The following is a 25,000-nucleotide window of genomic DNA, read 5'->3' on the forward strand; positions in this document are numbered from 1 at the left end:
ACGCGTCATGGTCTTCGTGTCGCAAAGATTCATCGCGTATTGCAATTCTCACAATCTCTACGGCTCCGCGATTACATCGAACTTAATACAAAATTCTGAACATTCGCGAGATGATTTCGAAAAAAATTTATATAAATTAATGAATAACGCGGTATTTGGCAAAACGATGAAAAATGTGCCCAATTATGTTAATGTAAAATTATTAACAAAGTGGGAAGGTGCAGAGGCAATAATCGCAAAACCGAATTTCCATAATAAAAACATATTTTCTGAGAATCTGATTGCCGTCAAATTGCGCAATCTGGAAGTAAAATTTAATAAATCAATTTATGTCGGTATGTGCATTTTCGACATTTCTAAAACGTGTTTGTAAGAGTTTCATCTCATGTTACCGTTATATCGCGACAATTGTAAAATCATGTGCACTGACACAGATAATTTAATTTATCACATCGAATGCAACTATGTATATGAGAATATGAAACGCGATATCAAAAGATTCGATACGCGATTATCCGGTTAACAACGTGTACGATATACTGCTTGTAAATAAAAAAATGCCGGGTTTAATGAAAGATGAAAATAATCGCGATCATGACTGAATTCGTTAGACTTCGGGCAAAAATGTATGCGGTGCTAGTAGATGGTAAAAAGGATACGAAAAAGTTAAAAGTTTCAAGAGTAACGTTGCGAGAACGATAACGATTGACGATTACACGCGGTGTTTGAACGAGGAGATTGAAATGACGCGTCAACAGTCGTGTATTAGGTCAAAAATACACCATCCGTGAAACAAAAATTGCTCTAAATCCGTACGATGACAAATAGTATATCGTATCTAAAACAACCGACACGTTACCATTGGAACATTACTGGATAAAATGTAATATAATGTTGCGTTATGTAATGTAATGTAATATAATGTAGCATAATGTAATGCGTGTATCAACTTATCGATAGAAAAACGAAAGAAATATACATCTTTTTTTTCTCTTTTATATTTTATATGCTATCTTATATGCTATATGCTATATATATTATATTTTTATATTTTTACACATTTCAGATATTTTATATATATTTTATAATTTTATAAAATAAAATACAATGTTTAAATAAAATACAATTTATATTAATTAAATAATTTTGTCCTTGTGTATCCAAGAATTGTGCGATTCATCGAATCCCAACCATTTCACATAAACCTCGTCACCCCTCTTGCGCAATACTTTTTCCACGAGATTCACGTCCGGATAATTCGAGCGACGAAACTTGTGCTCGTCCATAGAACGCTTCAACGATGAATTTTCCGCGATAGTCCTCGAGTAAATAGGTTACGGGATCAGAACGCTGAACTTTAACGATCTTAAACATCTCGGTCCAATTCGATGTATAATCCTTTTCGAAAATCGTCTTGTATTTAGTAACGCGTACCGAGTCACCTACTTTGAACTTTGCCGAACCTGCTATCTTATCGCGCTGTTTGGTTACGCTATATGCCGTAACCAAAAGTCTTTCAATGATCGCGAAGATAACGTCGACAAGTTGCATACCGATCGTTCGATTTTTATGCGCGTTGTAATCCGGCACGAGTTGCAGCAACTCGTCAATCTACTTGTAAGTTCCGTTGAGCGTAAACATCTTCCACATATTGTTTTTTAGTGTGCGATTGAATCGTTCGATGACTGATGCCTTTAGTACCGAATATACATTTAGTGGAATAATGATTGATGTCATATTTCTTCATGAGGCACGTCGGTATTGTAAAATTCATTCCCCATATCGCATGTTTCTCGGGCATCTCTTGTTATCTCAGAGATAGCATCAATCTTCTCGCTTCCCTCGTTACTCTTGAGCGGTACGGTCCATACTTGCTCAGCACATCAATGATGGTAAGTATGTAGTGATGACCTTTGTTGAAATACGAGTACGGACGCATCTCGGCGATGTCAGCCTGCCGCAGATCATCGTAATCCCGCATTACGACGCATTTTTGAGAAAAATTTCTTTTTGCCGGAGCATGCAGTTCTTCGACGAGTCGTAGCTTTTCGATAATTTTATCAGATTTTAACGATGTCATGTTTTTAGCGGTCTTTATGCGACTGATTGGCGCATAATAATAAATTAAAAAAGTTACATTATGATTTATAATCTCTATTCTGATTTATGATCTACTATGATTTATAATCTATTATGATTTATATTTCAAACATTTTTTTTAAACCATTCAATAGTTGTTTATTTCCATTTATCGTCATTCAATAACGGTTCTTTCTTCCGTTTGTCGATAGCGATCTGTTAGCCGTTCGTAGCTGTTCCTGAACCATTCCTGAGCCATTTGACAACTGTCCGAGAACCGTTCCAGAACCGTTCGTTGCCGTTCGTTGCCGTCCGTCAACCGTTTGTAGCCGATCTTGGACCGTTTGTTGCTGTCCATTGTTTGTTTGCGTTTCGCTGGCGTTTCGTTGGCATTTTATTGTTGTTTCTTGGTGTTTTGTTGTCGTTCGTTGATGTTTGTTGGCGTTAGCATTTCGTTAATGTTTCATTGATGTTTCATTGACTTTTGTTGGCGTTTCGTTGTCATTTGTTGTCGTTTTATTGATGTTTATTGGCGTTTCGTTGATGTTTCATCATTTGTTGGTGTTTCGTTAACATTTTGTTAGCGTTTATTACTCGTTTCTAATCTAGCGATATTAGCACGCCAAAGCTCGTTTTTGCCACAATTTATAATTTCTCGCTCGCTAGTCCTTCTCGCTCGCTAGACCTTCTCGAAAACAGCAAGCTCTTCTGATTCTTTCTCTTCTGACTCTTTCCTCAACGTGTTAACGCATTGATCCATGTATAGTTTATTGACAGTGTCGATATCGGCTTCAGGTTGCGTTACACGATGAATCTTGCGCGATCTCGCGTCGTAATCTGTAGCATAGAGCGTTTTCCCGCACGTAACTTCTCACCAATCTATGATTACTTGATCATTTTGCCGTTCAAATAAACCAAAATTTATTGATATGCATCATCGATGCAAGACACCGATCGATTGATTAGTTTTGTCGAAACACCGTTTAATTTATACTAATGCCGGCACGACAATGTATCGGCAACGATTAACCGCTTTGCGGTTAGTCGCAAACACATTAAATCCTTTTCTGTACTGACCATCGTTGAGCGAGCTGTTCGTTTATCATTATAAATCCACTTATGTTGCCAACAATCGTGACCCAACGCGCAAAATTCATCGTACGACATTCACGTGATCGTTGTACACATGTTTCAGGTTGGTACCATCTTGTTTGAACAGAATTAGCAGGTTCGCATTGTTGCGTATCAGATGTTAGATATTCTTGCGTATGTCTGACAGAAATAAAAGCAGTCGACGCTCGAATGCCCACCTATTAAAAAGTACTCTCTCACTGCATCTTGCTTATCGCATACCATGTCATCGAACACGAAGATCGAGTTTGGACGCGCTTCGCTCGGCTGAATGATGTCACTGTTGTTAGAAAATGTAAAATAACCAATTTTGTCGATCGATGTCAATAAATTCTTCAGATATCGATATTTCGGCTGTTATGATTTCAAGTGCATGTACACGTTCTCGAAACGTACACTGTGTGGACATTCTATTAAACTTATCAATACATTGATTTTACTGCAATTCGAAGGACTGCAAATGATATCATGCATAGTAGTCGATAGCATCGTATCATGCTTGCGCATTTTCGCGTTGTCCCCCATCGACCATAATTTGTCGTCGCAATTTGTCACTTTGATTACGCCAACGTTTGTCGCATGAATTTCATTTTCACACTGCCGACTGAGAGGGCAGCTGGATCGAATGCCTATTTATAGGTATGCGGAACCGCGAATCGCTCAATAGCGAAAATGTTCGTCCTGCTATCGAAATCTTTCAATATTTGCAATTTGAGCGCCAAAAGTTACAATTTGCAAAAGTCATTTTGCTGCGAATGTGCGGTGATCACATCCATTACCTGGGGCAAGCTTCCGATATATAAAGGCGGATTTAGAGGTTCAAAAATATCGTACATTACAATCAACCAATTGCAGCGAACGTACATCGATGAGCTAGCGCCCATTGATAAAAGATTGCAGCGAATGTCAACGAAAATAGATAGAGGCCTATTAAATCGCGCGATAAACGCACTTCCTATCGGATTATATCTCTGATTATCACTTTTACAGCTCGGGCATTCATTTGGAAAAACGATTGGCGAGAGGCGATCAGAATATAAATCCATTGGACGTGGCGTGCCACGAGTACGACATTGCGTATTTTCAGATCACCAATCACACTGAGAGACACGCGGCTGACAGGACTCGCCGAGAGAGCGCAAAGACGCATCGTTGGAAAAGATTCGACTCTGGGTGAAAGCCGTAGCCATAGCGATGAAAACCAAGACAAAGATTGTTATGGGTATGAAGACGAAGACGAACATAAAGACAAAGAAAAAATCGGTGAAGAAATGGATACTTTCAACAGCGAAACGAGACAAGTATTGCCAATTCTATCGATGTTGGGCGCGCTCGGATCCTTGATCGATGAAGCGGCCGGCGTGGCAAAAGCGGTGAACGATAGCGAAGCTGCGCGGCGTCAACTGGAGAAGCTGCAACGCCACAATCGTGCGATGGAAGATCACGGTCTTTATCTCATTCCGTACAAATATGGACAGGGAGTGGTAACCTTGACTCCGACATCTTACAAATATTTGGAAATTGGAATAAGCGTTAGGACTATGTCTTGCGTGCAATTGGCTCTTTGCGATAACCAGGGCAATTAAATAGTATTGCCTTTTGAAATGTGAAAATTGCTGATGTAAAAACATGCGGACATTGAACGACTTCTACCTACGTCTCAACCTTCATTGCAGATTCGAGATTTGACAATCAAAGTTATTAAAATATCTGATTCGGATATTACAAAAATGACTTTGTATAATAATTCTTTATATATGAATCCATCCACTCTAATACATTTATTTGATTTTGAAAAATGTATGAATCATATGTACTACTAGTTGTGTGAAAATACGCATTGTAAATGACAAATTTAACAATTTGTTAGAGTTTTACAGTGCAATAATATCCATAATGCGACGATGCAGCAAAAGCGATACATGGAAATGATATATTTGACAGTGAATCACTCATAGATTGTGAATTATTAACGTGCGCTGTAAATAATATACTTTACGATGCTTGTAATAAATGAAAATATACATATATACGCATATACATATATACGCACATACTTATTAATAAACATTTATATTAAAAATGCTTATCTATTTTTTTCACTTTCCTTTCTTATATATAAGATAAATATGTAACCGCGGCGCGTCCGATGGATGATGAGTTCGTGGGAAAGAGGGTCCGCGGCGCAATCGATGGACGATGGGTCAGCTGGAAAGAGGGAGATCGCGGCGCGATCAATGGATTTTCACTTCCCTTCCTTACATATAAGATAAATATGTAACCGCGGCGCAATTGATGGACGAAGTTCGCGGAGAGAGAAACGCGAAGATACGGTGTGGATGAGAGATGCGTTTGCGTGAACGTAAGAAAGATAGCGTTGCATGCATGTGGGAGAGAGATAGCGCAAGACATCTATAATATGTGGGAAAAGGAAAAAAGAAGACATAGAAATAATTCCCAGTGTTAAGACCGCACGTGCAAGACGTTATTTGTTTACAATAAATATAAATTATAGCAGCCGGACATCGGTGCTCATCTTTGTACATACGCACCGATCATAAATATGTCTGCACCCGCGATAAGCATTTCCTGTCAGCGTGACGTCACCCCTGCGCCCTCAAATCCCCCGCGTCCTCAAATTTCCACGCGGTTTCCCCTCGATCTGCATCCCTCTCAGATCCCGGCCAGCATTAGAACTCTCCTATATACTCTACTAAATACTTTGTCTGACGTTTGATCGTACAATACATTTTACTGTTTTTACTATAATTTATTACTAGTATTTACTAATATAAACATAATTATAAACATCATTTTGCATCCGAAACACAGGGCGATAGGATGGATCTCGCTTTGCAAATCGACATGAAACCATATAATTATAAAAATGTCGCGGATGATGAAATATCGCAGACAATAATTTTTTTTATAATATTTTAATATAGCTGATGTTTACATCTTGTAAAATGAAATATTTTAGCAAAATATTTTTAAATTTTAATCTACTTTTTATATATAAATATCTTAAAAATTTATTTAGTTAGATCGTTCAGCCAAGGAAAGTTCAGCCAAAGCATTATTGAATAATGTCAATTTAATTATTTTTGACTTATGTATTTTAACCATGTTGAGTTTAGATTTTAAATCCATAAGAATTTTAATCGATTGTAAAAATCGTTCAATATCTGCACGTTTCTGCATCAACAATTTTCACGTTTCAGTAGTCCATGTTATTTCATTGCCTCGATTATCGCGAACGGCTAATTTCACTCAAGATATAACTATAATCTAATTCTTATTCTATTATCCAAATATTTATACGAAGTCTGGGTTAAGACGTATCTTCTAGCATACTTTTAAGCATATTTTCTAACATAAACCGCACAACGAAGCTTGCATGTGGACAAATGAAATGCTATAAAATATTTTAATGAATAATTATTTGAAGAGAAGGTGCAAATAAGAAATTTCTTTTTAAATTAATCAAAACTTATTTGTTACATCTTTTTCTTATATGGCAAAGTTTTATCATCCTAAAATGGAACGTAATAATTCATACATTTTCTATTGCTTCTTTCAATAGAATACATTTTTTAAAAACCTTTCGTACAAGCGGTTGATACAATACTAAATCATTTTAATATTACGTGCAATTCTTTAAATGTGCGATGTAGAGGGAATTATTGCCAAAGCAATATTTTTCCAATTTTTCTAAATTTTTTAAACGCCGATGTATGAATACTATTCCGAATTTTCAATGATATTATCTTCATGTGTCAAAGTCCGAAACATACGTGACAAAGTCGCGAAAGAATAAATGTCAAGTTTAAATTGCATAAAGAAATAATTGTATAAAGAATAAAAATAATATACTTGGATATTTGCATATAATTTGAAACTTTTTTGCGAAGTATGGTTTGCACCTAAGGTTTTGTAATGACATCACTCCTTCAGATGACGAAGATTGCAATAACGTTAAATTCTAATAAAATCTGTTTAATAAATAGCAGGATAGTTTAATAAATAGCAACATACATGAGAACGGAGATTTAGCTTAATGCACTAAAATGCAATGTATTGTAAATCTTCCGAGTGCCGATATACGACAGCTACTTCGAATTTATAATAATATCACCTTTCTAATTAGAAAATTGCCATGTTTGACATCAGTCTGACGAAATACGTTATAAATCGCAAAAAAAATGCACAAGATAGATAAAAAATATTAAGCTATAATGTAATATTAGGATATAGGAGAACATGCCATCATAGTTTCTGCTAATGATTCAGAAATCGCAACTCGAAGGGAAGTTGTATATTTCTATATCTAAATACCGCTGCTATGGAAATTTTTTTAAACTAGCATAGCTTTCTAAAGTTCTATATAACAACTGATCTAATTTTGTTTGAATTTTATCCAGTTATCACATTGTGCATCACTTATGAAATGACTCTCGTATATAATTTTGATCTTATAAAATATTTATATTATAATATTTATAAAAAAATATTTTGTTTTTAATACTATTTATAAAACTCATTTCTATACTTATATTTTTTACTTATATTATATATTTATATATTACTTATATTATACATTATACTTATATATTTAACTTTATTTATTTTTGTGATTTTTGTATGTTTGTTAGTTTTCACAAACAATTATTAAATACATTTAAAATAACTATTTAATATATAATTTGTTAAAAAATAATAGCCGCGCTCAACACGTTGAGACCTGCGGACATTGCTGAGGTAAAAACCATGAAAAGTCCTCCGGAAGTCATCAAACTAGTAATGGCTGCTGTATGCGTGATGATGAATGTAGCACCGATTAAAAGTGAAGATCCAATCACTGGCGGCAAAATCTTTGATTATTGGACGCCCAGCAAAAAGTTACTGGGTGACATTAAGTTCTTGGATTCTCTGCGACAATACGACAAAGATAACATTCCAGAACATATAATACAGGTATATACATTGAATTAAGCACAAAATAATTATTTTTTAACTTTATTCTTTTAACCTTATTCTTAAAAAATACTTTAAATTAAATTAAGAGACACGAGAGTGTCTCTCGCCAAGTCACGTGCAACAATAGTGAGATGGATCATATATCTATACGCATATACTTTAATTGCAAGAATCGGACTTTACAAGGAAAGTATCAGAATCTTCCACCTCCAATTTAATATATAATAGTATATATATATATATATATATATATATATATATATATATATATATATAAGGTGTCCCAAAACTACCGGACTTCCTCTTAATGGCAGATTCTTTAGAATATTTCAAGACGAAAATCTTAATACAAAAATGACGAGGCTATAATAGTTTTTAAACGGGAAGCAATTATATTTTATGAATCATAGGGCTGATATTTCGCGCGCTCAGGTACGGCGAAATAATAAGTGAAAAAAGTGCTTTATAAATAGAATGCTCTTTTTATGATATTATGATTATAAATTTACAATAACATTGTCATTATGTTTTTTTGCTTCTCTAAGCATTGCATTCTTTTTACGAATAATGGATGCGAGAATTAAAGGCATCTCAAAAATGATTCAAAAATTTGCGACATGTTCCAACTTCAGCTATCAAAGTCGATAAATATTACAATGAAGGTGTCTACTATGATATGTTATAAAAATTATTATAAACATACGCAACAATATACAGGGTGTCCCAAAATTACCGGACTTCCTTTTAATTCCTTGGAACATAATTGTAACCGTTTTTATATTGGTTACAATTTTGTATTTCATTACAAAGATTCCAAAATATTTCAAAACGCAAAATAAATAAATGTCAAATCTAATTCTACAATTTATTTGTGTCGCATATCATAGCAGATTCCTTCATGGTAATATTGATCGATCATTTTGACAGCTGAAATTAAAACATGTCGCAAAAATTTTATTTGAATCATTTTTGAGACGCCTTTAGTTATCGCATTCATTATTTTTAGTAAAGAGAATGTAATAATGCAATGCGTAGAAAAGCGGGAAAAAATAATGACAATGTTATTGTAAATTTATATATTTATCATATCATAAAAAAGGCACTCCGTTTATAAAGCACTTTTTTCACTTGTTATTTCGCCGTGCCTGAGCGTGCAAAATCTCAGTCCTCTCATTCGTAAAATATAATTGTTTCCCGTTTAAAAACTATTATAGCCTCGACATTTTGGTATTAGAATTTTTGTCTTGAAATGTTCCAAGGAATCATTAAAAGGAAGTACGGTAATTTTGGGACACCTTGTATATTATTGCGTCCTCACGACGACTTCGAGATAAATCGAATCGCACACGAAACAATCGGCGCTCTGCGTCGTAAATAATAACACTTATTATTAAATAATTAAAGGAACTTTAATATAACAGAGAACACAGAATACAGAACGCGGAATAAGATAAACTCGTTTGTAATAAATAGCGAACACGTTCACGTGGAATCAAATCTGTTGCGAGATTAAGATGGCGGCTTGAAACACAAGATATCTGCCACTGTTTATCAACAATATCCTCGGCAACGCGCTTAGAGATGATCTCTCGGAGACGGTATAACCCAGGGATGCAACATGTATATATATATATATATATATATATATATATATATATATATATTTACGTTCCTGCGTCGCGTTAGAGGCAATCGATCTGAAGCGAGATCATGGAATGTTGATAAACAACGGCAGCCATGACAACCTCTTGGAGATGATTCTCCTTTATGATCTCGCTTCAGATCGATTGCCTCTAACGCGACGCAGGAACGTAAAAATATATATATATATATATATATATATATATATTTTTTTATGTCAATCAGAGGATCCTTCTTGAACGGTCGCCGCACGACATACCGTCCGTCAGAGTCGTGAGAATGAATTGAGCGAAAATGCTCTTTACACTGCTTCTCGTGCGGTGTGAGATGAATTTGTCGTGGAAGTTCCTCGATCTCCCAATAGCGACGAAGTTCTTCTTCAAGCGAGGGAGAACCAACAATATGATGAGTCGAAACGCGAGTGAGAGCTCAGTTTCCGGAAAGAATTGTCGGCGAAGAATTATTAGTCGTTGTTGACATAATTGGTCCCGAAATTATCCATCCGAGGGTAGAATTCTGAGCGATGGATTGTCCGATGATTCCTTTGCGAACACCGTCGAGAATTATGTCGTTATAGAGATCTGCTCCGAAAATGAGATTTATAGGATCGGACTCGTCGAATCCGCGTCTGCTTGCGACAAATCAGAGAGATAACAGAAGGACAAAAAATCTCTTTTGTCTCGGAGTGTAAAAAGTTAACAAATTTATAAGCGCGGTGATCGAAAGCGACGATGTGAGAGTCGCGAGGCGATATGAAAATATACTTCGTGTGTTGAAAGGTCCCGCGTGATTTCCGCCAACGGCGGAAACGGAGATTGACATGCAAATGCATTTGGCGCGTAAGATTTGCGCTAAACTTTCAGAAATAAATGTCATTTCAGAGCCCTGATCGAGGAGGGCTCGAATAACAGCGGTACGACCGGACAGGCTGCTCACCATGACCCAGACTGTCGCTAATAAGACGAGTGATCGCTTTCTCGTTGAAGCGATCAACGAATTGACTTCCTAAATTGGTTCGCAAGTTTGAGGCACCGAGCAATTAGGCTGTGCATTTTTTGCACTTTAGTTGGAATCCGACTCAACATGTAATCGGAATGATGTTTCTTGTGGCAAACCCAACATGAATATTTGCTTTTGCTTTCTTGCTTCTGCTGAATGCTTCAAACTCAAACAATTAAAACAATGTTTTTGTTGCTTCACGACGTTGATTCGCATTTTCACGAACGTAGGACATACATTTATAAAATATCGAGCTGGACATAATGAGCACTTAGATGCGCTAGCGATGGCGGCGTTAACTCACGACTGGTTTTGCATTGTTTTTAGAGGCTGATGCGGGAGCGGATGCTTCTAATGCGCGAGCGCAAAATTGAAGAAATCGAATTAAATTTTCGTGACTGCGAAACGTCTGTCTCTCTTATTTAAACATTGCACGCTTTACGCGTCGTCGAGTTTAATTTTTGTACAATGAGGTAAACGATAATGTCATCCCACAATTCTTCCAACATTGGATCTAATTTTTTCAATGACGCTAACGCAATATTGACTTTGTCGCATAGAGTTTGTAATTCGGAAGACTCACACGTAATGTGAGATAAGTTAAGCAATGTCAAAAGATAAGTGTTTATTGACCGCCGGTTGTTCTCGTACCGCGAGATCAAAGCGTTCCACATTATTTCAAAATTAGCGACGGTTATCGAGATGTTCGCGATACATGCCAGCGCGCGATTCTTTAGACAGATGATAAAAAATGCATTCGCGAAAAGTCACTATCAGGATTTTTGATAATTAGCGTAGTAAATCTATCGCGAAATTTCCCATTCGTCATAATTACAGTTGAACGGAGGTAATTTAATAGGCAGAAATTGCGATAATGAAAACGCTGACGCGTCCGCGGGCAGCCTCATTGAAGACAAAGATGAATTTGGACTTACGACGGGCTTCAACTTCTCCAGGATTTCCGCCATGTGATCCAGAGCATTGTGATAGGCTGCGGAGGTCAAGTCAAAATAATCCTCCTTGAAGTAGGTAAAAGATAACTGGGGTGGGATCCTCTGCGATATCTCGATATGTCCATTGGAGAATTGAATCCAGATTTCCTTGAACGATGAAATCCTCGAGCGCATCTTTACCGGAGTTAGATTACTCCTGCCGATTTTTTTAAAATTCTGGATATAGCGATCCAACGCTGCAGCTGCTGCTGATGTACGAAGTTCTCAGACATGTTGCCACACAGAATATCTCTCACGAATTCGTGTAGATTATTTTATTTGTTAATAATAGAAGCTAGCGACGGCACAAACTCCGCGAATCCGATTGGTTATCTTGACAATGTCCTTTCCTTGTCTGCTTTTCTCCGCGATTTGGAAATCTTGAAGAATCTTTTGTTAGAAATCCTCGCGAGAGCAGAAATTTTGCACGCAGCCGCGGATGGATTTTGATGCGAGGCAGAGGACATTCGTGATGCAGATAACGAGTGTCGGCTCTCGGACTCCACTAATTACAATCACAAGTCACAATTATAAAGCGAATGATAATGCGTAAGAATTGTGGCGTCTCTCATCAATAAAGCTTTACACTCGTTCGCACACGAGAATGTCAGCGATGCACAACAAGAATGACAATGGACATATACGATACGAGCGAATTAACTTTTCGAGATTGTAAGAAACTCGAAAGAACGCTTATGAAAGAACACGAGCGAGATTGCGAACAGCAGCGCGAAAATGATACTTGAGACGATCGATTAGGTTCGTCGTCAAGGATCGACTGACTTACGACCGCGCAGACTCGCGATCTGCCAATTCCAATAAAGGGAGTTTTTCGACGTCGAATGTTCTAGAATCCAAGTGTTTGTCACACTTTTTCATTGAAGAGTCACGCGATCACGCACAAAGCGGATGACCGCGAAGCTGTTTGCTTTCGCTCGTGTTTTGATTTCGAGGATTATATCTTGAATTTATCGGCGACGTTTGCAGTGGAAAATAATAAGTTAAATTTAATCTTTTGAATCGTTCAATTTTGAACAGTATTTAAAGCAAAAAAAATCGTAATTTTTATAAAAACTAAATTGCAAATTTTATAAATTAAATACATATAAATTATTATTTTTATTTATTTAATTATCAAATGATGAATTTTATATAAACCAATTTTATATTCAATATTACTATGATAGATATTTTCTGCTTCATGCATAATGCGCATGATGCATTATTTATTCTTGTTGTACACCGAATGTTAACAAGGATAAATAATGTATTATCTCCACGGCGCACTATTACCAGGCGCGGGGTTCACTGATGTGCATCTGATTAAAGGTCGACGTTGACTGGCCAGATTTTACTCAATAACAACTCCTTTATTAAACGTTATAGGAAAAAAATGATTCAGAATTTTTCTTTGCAGTGTGATCTCAATCTACCTTCACACTTCGGGTATGACAAAAATTATCGGACACCCTATATATAATATATCTATTATACAGGGGGCCCTGAGTCAATCAATCGCATTAATAAAAGAGTTATTGAAATCTGGCTTATTATCGTCGATCTTTAGCTGAGCGCACGTCGATGAGTCGCGCGCCAGATCGTGTGCGAGAGCGCTCAATTGTTAACAATGGCGCACGATCACTACCAGGCGCGCGATTCACTGACATGTGTTCAGCTAAAAATACTATTTACCCGAGAAAAAAAAATTCATATAAATATGTATATATAAGGCAATATATATAAATATATATGAAATATGCCTACATACAACTATATATGATTATATGTAAATTATATATGATTATATGTAATTATGTACCCAGGTAGCAAAAATAGTTATTTTGACGTAATTTTGACGTCAAATTTGATCAAAATGATGTCAAAAAGACTACTTTTGCTATCTGGGTATGATGGTGATGGATATCACACATAATCTCTATAATATATACCTAGTATAATATTATAAATATACATATATAAATATACAATATTTACAACATATAAATATATAATATTAATGTAATAAATATAGAAAAATTTGAATAATTTATTTTATAAAATTAAAGATTTTATTTATATGGTATTTCTATTTTATGTTGTAGATAATAACTAAATAATTTTACTTATTCGGACAGAAATTATCCAAATAAAAATCGGACATTTATCTCTCCGATTTTCCAAAAATCAGTATCAATATCTGAATTCCCTCTATGGAATCGTATAAGAAATTGAACTGATAGAAATGATAACATATGTTATTAGCTGTATTTTACAGGCTTCATATACACTTGTAACAAGAATTTGAATACGGGTATAGATAGTAAGGAGCGCGCCGCATAACGGTAAACGAATAAATTAGAATTCGAATACAATTGTATAAAATTATATGCAATTACATACGCTATGTATAATTGCATACAATTTTATACAATGAATATAACATTATACAGGATGTCCGGCAACTTTTGACACACCCGAAGTATGAAGGTAGAACGCGGTCAAACTAAAAGAAAAAAAAAGTTCTGAACTTTTTTTTGTATAACGTTTAATAAAAGAGTTATTATTGAATAAAGTCTGGCCGAAATCATTGCCAATCTTTATCCGGGCGCATATTGGTAACCGCGCGCCTGGTAGTGTGCGTGAAACGTTCAGCTGTTACAGCGGCGTATCACTGATTTCTTTATGAAATGTTATAGAAAAAAATGATATAGGACTCTTTTTTCAGTTTCGTCAAGTCACCACGAGGCACACTTCGTGATACCGGAAACGGAAATCCTAATTACCTAATTTATATATGAATTATATATATTTATATATGCATATATATGCGCTTTTTTTTCCGAGTGCTCAATAATAACTTCTTTATTAAGCGCTATACAAAAAAATGATACAGGACTTTTCTTCTCAGTTTTATCTGCTCTACCTGCACGATGAGTGGTGCGACCGACTCTGGACACCCTGCATACAGGGTGTCCTACAAAAAATAGCTATCCTCTTTTATTTCCTAAACTATAAGAGGTAATTGTATAGAATAATGCTTTTTCCGAATTTTGACAAATATAATTGGGTTTCTCTGAAAAAATCTTTGTTGTAGATTCAACAGTAGGGAGAGTCTCTCTCCCATTATCCCTAACCTCCCAGAAAACAAATTAAAGTTTCACAATTTTAATGCTTTTTCTATTATAAAATAAGGAAAAATAAGATTTGTTTACATTCTATTTGCGTAGATCAGACGTCGAAAAAGTATTTGTTTATATTTATACAGACAAAATTCCTCTGATTTCTGATTTAAAATTAAAATTTGATTTGGGTTAGGTTACAAAGGGTTTATAATTTTCCATGTAAAGCGAGGTTCAACGTAAACTTATGTTTACCTCTAGTTTCTTGATAGTGAAGTCCTCTCGCAGGGAGGACGGAACACATTGCCTCCACGCATATACTTTTTAATGCGTGAGGTTCCACATGAGTTTACAATTTTCTACGCAAAGCGAGATTCGACTCAAACCTTTGTATTGATAAGTATTATCTTATATAATTTTTTGGTAAATATGCATAAAGTGGAAAGTTGTAAACCCATGAGAAACCTCACTTCGCATTAAAAAAGATATATGTGTGGAGGCAATATGTTCCGTCCCCACTATCGGGCTTCCCTATCAAAAAACTAGATACATAAGATTTTAGGCATTGAACCTCGCTATGCATGGAAATTTCGATTCGCATGAAAGCTGTCTCTTTTATAATATATAATTACCACTTTTTAGGTTTTTCAGGATTCTTTAGTTTTTTTAGGGGGAGTGGGGATGTTGGGGGAGGAGCTCCTCCAACTGATTATCACTGTTTGAATCACAACAAAGATTTTTTCCGACCGATCCGATCATATTTATCAAAATTTGGAGAAGGCCTTATTCTAAATAATTCTTTTAAAAGTTGTAACGATACGACCATCGTTACGCGGCCGTCCGCCCGCCGGACGCCGCGAACCGACCGCCGTCCCACGCCCATCAGTCAAGGGACCATTTGAGCGAAGGCGCTACGCGCCCTATTATATTTTAAAGCGGTGAGCGAAAATAAATATGTAATAATATTTGTTTACTTTTATAACCGGGTCGGCACACCGTACCGGAGCTCGACTCGCGCGCTCGGGAAACCGCTCCAACCGTTTCCGAAACTTCCCGAGCCGCGGTCGGGTTCAACCGAATTGTTGGATAAACAATTATCGCGCCGACGCGATACCGCCGACGCCGGGTATAAAAAGGCGCTCCACCGGCTAAAAAGATAGAATCTTCTCCGCGCTCTGAAGTCGGCAAGACGCTCAGAGCACTCCAGAGACCTAGACGCTTACTAGCAAGATAGAGGTTGGGAGTACTCCGCCTCTGCTGGGCTTTCCCAGCATCTCGCCAAAAGTAAGCGCTCCTAACCAACTACCGAACGTCCGGCAACAACTCAAGCGGTGGGAAATTACCCGCCACCGACGGATATTCCCGTCTGCCGAAACGCTCCTGATCCGCTGCAATCCATCCTTGCAAATCCGGAACAAATATCGCGAAGTATTTCGCGCGCCGGCATAAATCCGCCAGAGACTCGCCATTAATACGGCGACGGAATCCGCGCGTGTAGGGCCGTGAGACCGCCCTACGCACCGAATTTGGCAATACGCGATTCGCCAAGACGCGAGGCTCCCGCCCCTTGCGTAGGCATTACCGCGCACCATTACCCGGTCGACAGGTGCTACCACCCATCGACGCCGGGTATCGATAATCGTACGCGACCGTTCGATTTACCGCGTACGATCGCGCCGTTCACGAGTGCCCGCATGCACTCGAGCGCATCACGCACCGAAATCGCACCACCGCCGTGCATCCGCATTTCCGCCTGACCTACGGACACGCACTCGCGCGTCACTCCCGGTCATCCATAAGATACACGCATCCATACGTTATATATTAGATACACATCCGACACACATTGTATACACTCACAACCATACGTCATCTACACGCACATTCATACGCTATATATTATATACACATCCGACACACATTGTATACACGCACAACCATACGTCATCTATACGCACAGTCATATGCTATACCGCATACACGCATCCGACACCCATTGCATACTTATACATTTATACATTTCTACACGCCCACTCACACGTTGTACATACTCTCATACGTAAATAAACACATTATTTATTTTATACCCGGCTACGATACTTGCTATATATACCCTTCCGAGCCCTGATCCCGGCCGAGCTATCAAGAAACAGCGCTCGGGAAAATCCGACCGTTACAAAGTTATCTGTGTTAATGAACAGAGAGGTATGCATAATTTTTTTATAATTGTGAATTTTTCACTATTTTCATTAAAAATGTAAAAATAAATTGTTTTATGTTTTAAATGTTATTTGTTTTTATTAAATGTTAAATGTTAAATGTTAAAAAATGTAAACATAAAAAAGTTACATTTTTAGTCAGAGTTTATAAGTATTGCTATTTAAAATAATTTCTCAAATTTTATATTAAATATTAATAAAAGTGCCTCTTATTATAGTGCGCTGAATTCGTCTTGAAGTCCCCTACAATTTTGAAGTCCCCTACTATCTTTAAAAAAATTGCATAGTGCTATTTAGAAAATTCAAAGTGATATTGATTTTTTTATGAAAAAAAATTTTTTTCAAAGTTTTTTTACTGCACATGATAGCTTATATATATATACATATATATATATATATATATATATATATATATATATATATATATATATATATATATATATATATGTATGTATAATATATGTATAATATATATATATATATATATATATATATATAAAATATAAATATTATTAGTTATAAAATAAATATTTTATTAAAAATATAATTTAACAAGATTATAAAACTTATAAAAATTATGTTGAATTAGAAAAAATTAAAAAGCACCAAAATAAGCCAGTAAGCATAAAAGAATCGAGAATTTGACAACGCTTTATTATAATGGATTAGGAAATCAAAAAAACATATATGACGGACAAAAATTTTGAGCCAAAAGTCGTGGCGCGTGCTTCTCAAGCTGCCGAGGGTCTATGCAAATGGATACGCGCGATGGTGTTGTATGATGAAGTGGCAAAAATAGTTGCACCGAAAAAAATCAAACTTGCTGCCGCCGAATATGATTACAAGAACACTCTTTCATTTTTACGCGAGAGACGACAGACGCTAGCTGAATTAAATGAGAAGCTAGACATTCTACGCAAAAATCTCCAAGAGATAATGAAACAAAAGATTCATCTGGAAAATGAGGTTAGAATCTATTTTTTTCTATTCCTTTCCTCTCTGCCATTGTTTTCTCTTCTGTTTACTTTTCTTCTCTTTCTCCTTTTCTTTCCGCCTTTTCTTTTTTTTTAATGTAATTATTAAATGTAGAAAATTATCATATACAGGGTATCCCACCAAAAGAGACTACTCCCTTTTATCTTTTAAACTAAAAGAGATAAATCGTAACAAATAATATCAAATTAAATGATTTAATAAATATGCATATTAGGTTACCGCATCGATGACTTTGACCTTGAAATGTTGTCAAGGACATGAGCTTGAGTAACTTTTCTTTATAAATTAATAGGCGGTCTCTATTTTCGACATAGTTAATTTGACATAGTTAAAGTCTTACAGTTTTAATTTTCGGTAATTATTTAGAGGTAATTACTTTTAGAGGAGCACCTTGATCAAAACGACCTTGATATTGGCATATGTTGTCAAGGTCATGACTCTGAACAACATTCAAAAAGTTTTAGCCGTTGATCATTGTCCACTAAGTTATCAACAAAAAAGTTTGAAATATAACAAAATACATGCATGGACAAGAAACGCGCGCAGGCACGTACACACACATGGGGGGGGGGGGGGCAAAAGGGCCTTTAACCTCTCTCCCACCCCGCTGGTAGGTAGGGTGGACTTCGCTTTACAACTTACAAACTACATGCTACATTGTAAAGCAAGGTCCTTGCCCACCGGCGGAGTAAGTGCGGAAAAGGGGCCGAAGGCCCCCTTTGCAGCCCCCCCCCCTCCCCGTGTGTGTGTATGCGCGCGCGTGTTTTCTGTCCATACATGTACTTCGGTATATTTCAAACTTTTTTTGTTAAGGATGTATGATAGATACAATCGTAGCAAAAAATAACTGAAATTCGATATTGACGATTATATGTATTTCTTATGTAGTTTCTGCATAAGAAATTGCTTGGAATACTACAATTTAATCAGAGCTACAAGTGTAGACATGTATTTTTGAATTTCTGTTGCCTTATTACTAAGAATTTCTGAATTTTGTGAATCAAAATGATTAACTTTTAGCAGTGACAATGTCAAATTCAACTTTACAATGTTGTGCCTCGCGGGGAGGTACTGGATTTTCCGGAATTCACCACTAAGGCTTGGAAGCCCAGAAGCGGGTTGGGAGCCGTCTAATTGGGGAACGATATGTTCTTTTGAATAAACTTTATTTTTACTCCTCAATATTGAGTCGCTTCCTTTTGCCTGTCATTCTCCTTTACAGCTGTGCATATCACAGTATAAGGTTACGGCGCGAGATCAGCTGTGACTTCGTTCGAATAACAATTCGTCGCGGCTAGACTAGCGATTCCTCAAGTTAGGTTGATCGTGGTAACTGTCCGATATCAATCGTTAATAATGACTGCCCGCCGCGTATTCGCGGTGGTGTCTTTTGCCTTCTATTTAATTGATTTTTTTGGAGAGGATCCCTTAGCGACATGACCATATATGGTTGTGTCGCTCGTTTCGAATCATTAGACTAAATTGCAAGCTAAGATCGTTCGATCAAAATTCCTTGCAATTCCGATGGTTCGATCCTTCTCGCAATCGCTTAGCCTCGGCGCGTGGCTCGCTTCGACAGCCTTTCGCGCTGGTAACGTTATACACCTTTCGCGGTATCTCGCTAACTCATATTAAATTCTTTAAACTATTTAATATTAATAATAATTCAGTTACAACTATTTGGGCTATAACAACAACACGAAATTTTATTTGTAAAAATAAAGTAAAAAAAATTTACTTGCACTGAGTGGTTCGGAATATCAGAATAAAAATAAAAACAGTTAATAATAACAAATTATACAAAATTTTTAATTATTTAATAGATAAATTTAATTTGTCATGTCTTTGAGAAATGTGAAATATGACAACATAATTTTTCATAAGCCAGATGTAGGCACACTACATGAAGCCTACAGCATGCGTAGGTTAAAACTGCATGAAAGGCTGTCAATTTCAAATGGATAGCAATTGCATATTTTATATAACTCAAAATTTGCTATATTCGTTCTAACTACTTCACACTATTTCTGTCTCTCACATTCTTCTCAGCTAAGTACAATGTTGCCATATTTTTACAATGAATTTTGTCATATCAGATGAACAATTTCATCGGATTATATTTAATATCTTGTTAAACAGTCAATACTTATTAATCATTATTTAATCAAATATTTCCTCAATATATAAACTACACTTTTGCAAATTTTAAACAAATTCTGAATATTATTTCCATTTGTTTTGGCCATTTGAATCAACGTGCTCACACATTTTCCATAAGATTACGGCTTAATTCGCTGCAAATTAAAATTCCTCATAACTTTTAATCGCTTCAGTGAATCGACTCAGGATTTTTTTGTAAATTTGTGAATATATGTAAAAACATTTTGAACAATTTTGATTAAATTCCTAATATTTCAAAAATAGGTACAAAACATCCTTAACTTTTTAATGAGTGACCGAGGGCTAAAATTTTTTTTATGTTACTCAGGATCATGACTGTTACGTCCAGACCCTTAAGAGTCAGAGTCAGCGGGAGGGCGTAACTCACTTAACTCCGCTAGACAAACGCTAGACAACGAGTGTCTCGGAGTCGAACGAATTGACCTGGGCCTGTGACAGGTCAACGACCGGAAGGGTCGCTTTTACTCGGTCAGTAGGCCGTTCGTTCGATGGTCCCCTTTTCGGTAAAGGAACTAAATCCTTATTACCCGGGACGGGACCTTGTGCGATCTCGGGATATGAGAGAGGAAAAGGGATTAAGCAAAGAAAAAGAGTATTATTGTTTACATATCAAATTTTGCATTTATTGCATAATAAAAGAAAAATTAGAGCAAATAAGTGAGCAAAGAATGAGAACAAATTATTAAGTTTATCTTGTTAAACATTTAGTATATATATATATATCGCTTATTAACTATTATTTAATATTTATGTGCTTTGTGTGTATATGTGTGTGTGTGTGTGTTACGAGATCTCCTCTAGGATACAGGGGAATTGTCTCCAGAGGACTTCTATGGGAACAGCGACAGGATAGTGAGACCCCGGGACGAACCACGGGATTACGGTGTCTGGTGGGGCCTTGGTCAGTGCAGTCAGGAATTCCTCGCGGTCCACCGGACCGGGCCCGATGCAAATGGCTCCGTCCGGAAGAGGGTCGTATATCGGGGGGAACTGGGCCAATGTCCGGAAGTAGAGGTAATCCTCAGAAAAGTCTGGCCAGTGAGATGACGGCTCCCGTTCGGACCGAGACGAGTCTTCGGTCTCTGTAGATACTATCTCTGGTTCGCTGTCAGTATCCCGTAGTTCGAGGGGGTCTTGTTGGTGAGGGGAATGATGAGGGGAAGAATAGGGGGAGTCACCTAAAATAATGATCGAGGGGGTGGGCGACTCCGATCTTGAATGGGTAGAGAGGGGTGGAGGAGAAGTAACGGGGGTTGGGGAGCGAGGAGTGTCGGTAGTGACTACGTCTATGTCGATATCAATGTTAACATTGCCTAAGGTACTAGTTTCCTCCGCCTGAGCCCGAGCCAACCTCTTCCTAAGCCGTCTATTTCGACGGTTACGCGCACGCTTTACCGACGCACGGGAGGATCGTTTCCTATTTGCTCCTTCCACTGAAGGAGGATATAATAATAAATAAAAATAAAAAAAAACGGTTTGGGGATATATATATATATATATATATATATATATATATAACAAAAAAATAAATCCGCAATAATTCTTGGAGGTTTGCAACAAACTTGGTAGTTAATAGAAAGAGAGAGTGAGAGAGGAGAGAGTCACGGGTAGCTCCGCAAAACGCGGACAACCCAGAGTAACTGAATAATGAGAGAGAGATATTATAAAAGAGTCACGGGTAGCTCCGCAAAACGCGGACGACCCTTGGTAACTAAATAATAAGAGAGAGATAATAAGAGAGTCACGGGTAGCTCCGCAAAACGCGGACGACCCTGAGTAACTGTATAAAAGAGAGTGAGAGAGGGAGAGAATCACGGGTAGCTCCGCAAAATGCGGACGACCCTTGGTGATGGATAAAGAGAGTGAGAGAGTCAGAGAGAGAAGTGAGAGAATCACGGGTAGCTCCGCAAAACGCGGACGACCCTTGGTGACTGATAAAGAGAGTGAGAGTAAGAGAGAAAGAGTGAGAGAATCACGGGTAGCCCGCAAAACGCGGACAACCCTGAGTAACTGATAAAAGAGAGTGAGAGGGAGAATCACGGGTAGCTCCGCAAAATGCGGACGACCCTTGGTGATGGATAAAGAGAGTGAGAGAGTCAGAGAGAGAAAGAGTGAGAGAATCACGGGTAGCTCCGCAAAACGCGGACGACCCTTGGTGACTGATAAAGAGAGTGAGAGAGTAAGAGAGAAAGAGTGAGAGAATCACGGGTAGCTCCGCAAAACGCGGACAACCCTTGGTGACTGATAAAGAGAGTGAGAGTAAGAGAATCACGGGTAGCTCCGCAAAACGCGGACGACCCTTAGTGATGGATAAAGAGAATGAGTGAGAGAGTAAGAGAATCACGGGTAGCTCCGCAAAATGCGGACGACCCTAGGTGATTTATAAAGAGAGTGAGAAAGTAAGAGAATCACGGGTAGCTCCGCAAAACGCGGACGACCCTTAGTGATGGATAAAGAGAATGAGTGAGAGAGTAAGAGAATCACGGGTAGCTCCGCAAAATGCGGACGACCCTAGGTGACTTATAAAGAGAGTGAGAAAGTAAGAGAATCACGGGTAGCTCCGCAAAACGCGGACGACCCTTAGTGATGGATAAAGAGAATGAGTGAGAGTAAAGAGAATCACGGGTAGCTCCGCAAAATGCGGACGACCCTAGGTGACTTATAAAGAGAGTGAGAAAGTAAGAGAATCACGGGTAGCTCCGCAAAACGCGGACGACCCTTAGTGATGGATAAAGAGAATGAGTGAGAGAGTAAGAGAATCACGGGTAGCTCCGCAAAATGCGGACGACCCTAGGTGACTTATAAAGAGAGTGAGAAAGTAAGAGAATCACGGGTAGCTCCGCAAAACGCGGACGACCCTTAGTGATGGATAAAGAGAATGAGTAAGAGAGTAAGAGAATCACGGGTAGCTCCGCAAAATGCGGACGACCCTAGGTGACTTATAAAGAGAGTGAGAAAGTAAAGAGAATCACGGGTAGCTCCGCAAAACGCGGACGACCCTTAGTGATGGATAAAGAGAATGAGTGAGAGAGTAAGAGAATCACGGGTAGCTCCGCAAAAGGCGGACGACCCTAGGTGACTTATAAAGAGAGTGAGAAAGTAAGAGAATCACGGGTAGCTCCGCAAAACGCGGACGACCCTTGGTGATTGATAAAGAATTTCGGAAGTATGGGAAGGAAATGTAATAACAATAATTTACTTTTAATAAATAATTCTAAATTGTTAATGGTAAATATAACAGGATTTTGAATAAAGTTTAGTCGGGTGGTTAACCAAGAATTATTTGGATTAATTAGTTGAAGAATTTAAGCACTTACTACTTGTTGAGTGCGATGATAAAATAACGTGATCGACCCTGTAGATTTTGGCTCTCGAGCTCGTCGGGTGGAGGTTGACTGCCTCAGTGTTCACAATAAGGTTGATTGGTTCGGACAGTCTTGGTAACACTAAACGCACTATAAGATCTTAACGCGAATTTCACTGAGGGCAGGAATCGGTTCACGATAAAGTCTTGAGTGCTTAAGGTACGTCACAAAGTCTTTTCGCGAGGACACGGCACTCTTGGCGCTATATTCTCGACCGAGTATAAGGAGACTGCCCGAAAGACTGAACTTTTGGAACGTTAGAGAGAGCGTCCCGTGGTCTTGTCCGACGTTTATTAAACCCTTTTGCTCCTCCTCTCCATTGGTTTGTTAATCTATTTTAACGAATAGTTGTTTCTAATCACGCCCTCCGATTTTTCCTAGGGCGTTGCTCTAGATTCTTAGATCATAGGTATTGGTTGAGTTTGACCAATGGAGAGTAGTTGCTATCGGGCGAGGGTGAGGCTTTCGTTTTACGGATTGAGTCATGCTCAGTTCGCATTAATCACCTAAGTTGACATTTTACTTGGAATTTATGATAAACATATAACATGAGCGGGTGGTCTGGCGATCGAGCTCGCGGCGTCGAGTGTCGCGAGTCTCAACTCCGGATCATCAATGGATCATTATTTTTGTGCTCTGTTTATTATTTTTTCAGTTTAAAATTCTTAGGTCTGATATCCGAACTCGAGCTCGAGTATCTCGCTGTCTGTTTGTCATGGTTTAAAATTTCTAGTGCTTGACTATCTGTATTTTTTTGTTTAAAAATTCCGAGCCTTTAGAGTGAGTTATAATGTTTAAATTTATGGATCTGTTTTTATATTTGACTTTCGACAACGAGATTACACAGTCTCGCTTTTCAGACTTCGCCTGTTTATTCTTTCTGTCGGACGTAGACCATTTCTTAGAACGTAATTTATGTCACTAACAAATCTTATGTCATTAACGAATTTTCGATGAAAGAAAACAATCATGCAGTCTCTTGGACGCAATAATTTATATATTAGTATATATAAAAAAAAAGGAACATTCGTGAAGTCTACCGGACGTAACATGACCTTGACAACATATATCAATGTCAAGGTCGTTCTGACCATCAAGATGCTCCTCTAAAAGTAAATAATTACCGAAAATACATTAAAACTGTAAAACTTTAACATTAAATATCTCAAAAACTATAAGAGACCGCCGATTAATTTATAAGAAAAAGTTACTCAGGATCATGTTCTTAACAACATATGTCAAGGTCAAAGTCATCGGTGAAGTGTAACCTAATACGTATATTTTCCAATGATTCAAGCTTA

The 25,000-nt window shown here is 37.4% G+C and overlaps 1 protein-coding gene across 1 annotated transcript in view; it reads left to right on the forward strand.

Annotated features, from left to right (window-relative positions):
- LOC126858296 (dynein axonemal heavy chain 7-like) overlaps nucleotides 1-25,000 on the forward strand; it is a 337,651-nt gene that overhangs the window by 103,108 nt on the left and 209,543 nt on the right. The window contains exons 7-8 of the mRNA XM_050608501.1: nucleotides 7,931-8,184; nucleotides 17,827-18,123. Of these exons, the coding sequence (XP_050464458.1) occupies nucleotides 7,931-8,184; nucleotides 17,827-18,123 (551 nt within the window). The remainder of the gene's footprint in view (nucleotides 1-7,930; nucleotides 8,185-17,826; nucleotides 18,124-25,000) is intronic.

This window comes from Cataglyphis hispanica, chromosome 24 (assembly GCF_021464435.1).
Source record: "Cataglyphis hispanica isolate Lineage 1 chromosome 24, ULB_Chis1_1.0, whole genome shotgun sequence".
Taxonomy (NCBI): Eukaryota; Metazoa; Arthropoda; class Insecta; order Hymenoptera; family Formicidae; genus Cataglyphis; species Cataglyphis hispanica.